Below are 1,927 nucleotides of genomic sequence, written 5' to 3'. Positions count from 1 at the left end.
CTGGTAGTGGGGTTCACACCCCACCCCGCCTGCTGTCAGACGGCTCCTCCTGTGCTGGTGCTAGAAACAGGCGAGGCACGGATCTAAGACAGATCGTGGGGCGGTTAGTAGCCATGTCATCTGGGAACTCCCAGAAGACTCAGTGATTATCTCCCAAGGGGAGGATACGGTGAAAGTGAAAATGCAACTAAAAATGTAGACAATCAAATGCGTTTCTGTAGTGTAGCTAAGTTGGTTTTTTCTAGGTAAAAATAAAAAAGCAACATGTAGGAGGGGATAAATGGGTACAGGTACACGATTTAGACTTCTCTGTCCTGTGTGTATTGACAAGTATTTTAGAACTTTTATTTGTTATTTCCTAATGATAATGTTTTAAGTTTAAACCTTCAAGGCCAGTACCACACACACAGATTTCCGGTTTTACCCATTATATTAACAAACGGTGTAACATTATTGAAATAACGCCTTCTCTACTTACTGGTTTCTTAGTGGTCTTAGTGGTAGTTTGCAAACATGTTTTGTCTTTTTAAGAATATTCTGTTAAACTTTTAATAACCCGAAGACAGTACTTTTTTCTCACCAGGTTACACACTGTAAACTTACACAGCTGAAAAAATAAAGAAGGAATAAGCCTGTTTTTTCAAATTTTATTTGTAACAAGACTTTTTGCCGGTTTTGCTGTACAAAATCTATGCCTAGTAAAGAGAAATGTGAACTTCATCTACTTGATGTCTTCATCAAAATGTATGACGATGGGATCATGGCCTGTCGATCTCACAAACTTCAGAAAGTCGTCGGGGCTTAAGCCCATGGTTGCAGAGTTTGTCATTGGATGAAAATACACCTTTTCGTGGCCCCCTTCCAGAAAGCCAGCATCCAGCACAAACCTCACCTCTCCCTGGTCACAGAAGAGCGCCAGTGGTGTCGCGCAGCCCTGGCCCACTTTTAGCTTTTCCAGCATGGCATTTTCATCAGCAAATCTTAGGTTTCCACTTCCAACGCCCAGTTTTTTAGCAAGATCATTTAAATTGATTTGCCTGTTGTGCAGAACAGTCACCAGCCAGAACCCTTTCTTCTTTTTGTCTTTAAGAAAAAGGTTTTTACTGTGACCTCCTTTCATGTGTTGGACATGGGGCATCATTTCTTCAACGGTGAACACCTGGAAAATATAATCAGTGTCATGCGAGACTCTATATCCCCTTAGACTGTAGTTGCGTACTGGCAGGTATCTTTCGTTAAATACTTAGAAAATACTGAATGTTATACTCAGCCTAAAAACTGTACCCTTTTATGAAGAAATTTTAAAAGAACACAAATAAAATGTGACATACCGCTCCTGCACACTTTCCGAATCATTTCTGTCTCATGTACAGCAAGAGTATCACACTTTAAAAATGCGAAAGGCAGCCCCGACAGCACACCTCTTTGCAGCTCCACCACAGACAGACTGGAATGATGTGGCATGTGCACTTTTTAACTGGGAGCGAGAAAAAGTTTGGAAAACATCTTGGATGCCGTCGACTTCATGTAGCTTCTGAAACTGCCGGGGAACTGGAAGTGGGAAGGAGGGTCTGGGGGAACAGAAACGTGGAGGGGGAACGACTGGATGTCTGTGCTCAAAATAGCAAAAAAAAAAAAACAAAAAACCACCCAAAAGTTGCCTGCCAGGCCCAGCACCCACAAGTCGGTTTAGGAAGAAATGCAAGTCTGACACTTTCCATACTGATACTTGATTATGCTAAAATAATCACGCACAGGGCCTCACGCTGCCCTGTAGCCTGCTCTGTCCTGTTCGTATGTAGTATTTTATTTCCGGATTTATAAAAGTGCGGGGGAATGCCAAGAGGCAGCGCGGCTGGACGCTGCCGGCGCAGCCCGCTCGGAAGGGGCCGGGGCAGCGCCAAGGCCCGCAGGGAGAGGTGGCGGC

General features: G+C 43.9%; 1 protein-coding gene across 1 annotated transcript in view; it reads right to left on the bottom strand.

Annotated features, from left to right (window-relative positions):
* Positions 1-424: 424 nt before the first annotated feature.
* Positions 425-1,927, bottom strand: part of LOC103906530 (prolyl-tRNA synthetase associated domain-containing protein 1) — a 2,621-nt gene continuing 1,118 nt past the window's right edge. The window contains exon 3 of the mRNA XM_019474427.1: positions 425-1,229. Coding sequence (XP_019329972.1) covers positions 722-1,229 — 508 coding nt within the window. The 3' untranslated portion in view covers positions 425-721. The remainder of the gene's footprint in view (positions 1,230-1,927) is intronic.

The sequence above is a fragment of the Aptenodytes forsteri genome, unplaced genomic scaffold (genome assembly GCF_000699145.1).
Source record: "Aptenodytes forsteri isolate BGI_AS27 unplaced genomic scaffold, ASM69914v1 Scaffold185, whole genome shotgun sequence".
In the NCBI taxonomy this organism is placed as follows: domain Eukaryota; kingdom Metazoa; phylum Chordata; class Aves; order Sphenisciformes; family Spheniscidae; genus Aptenodytes; species Aptenodytes forsteri.
Note: the sequence above shows the minus strand (reverse complement) of the source record. Positions and strands in the feature narration are given on the sequence as shown.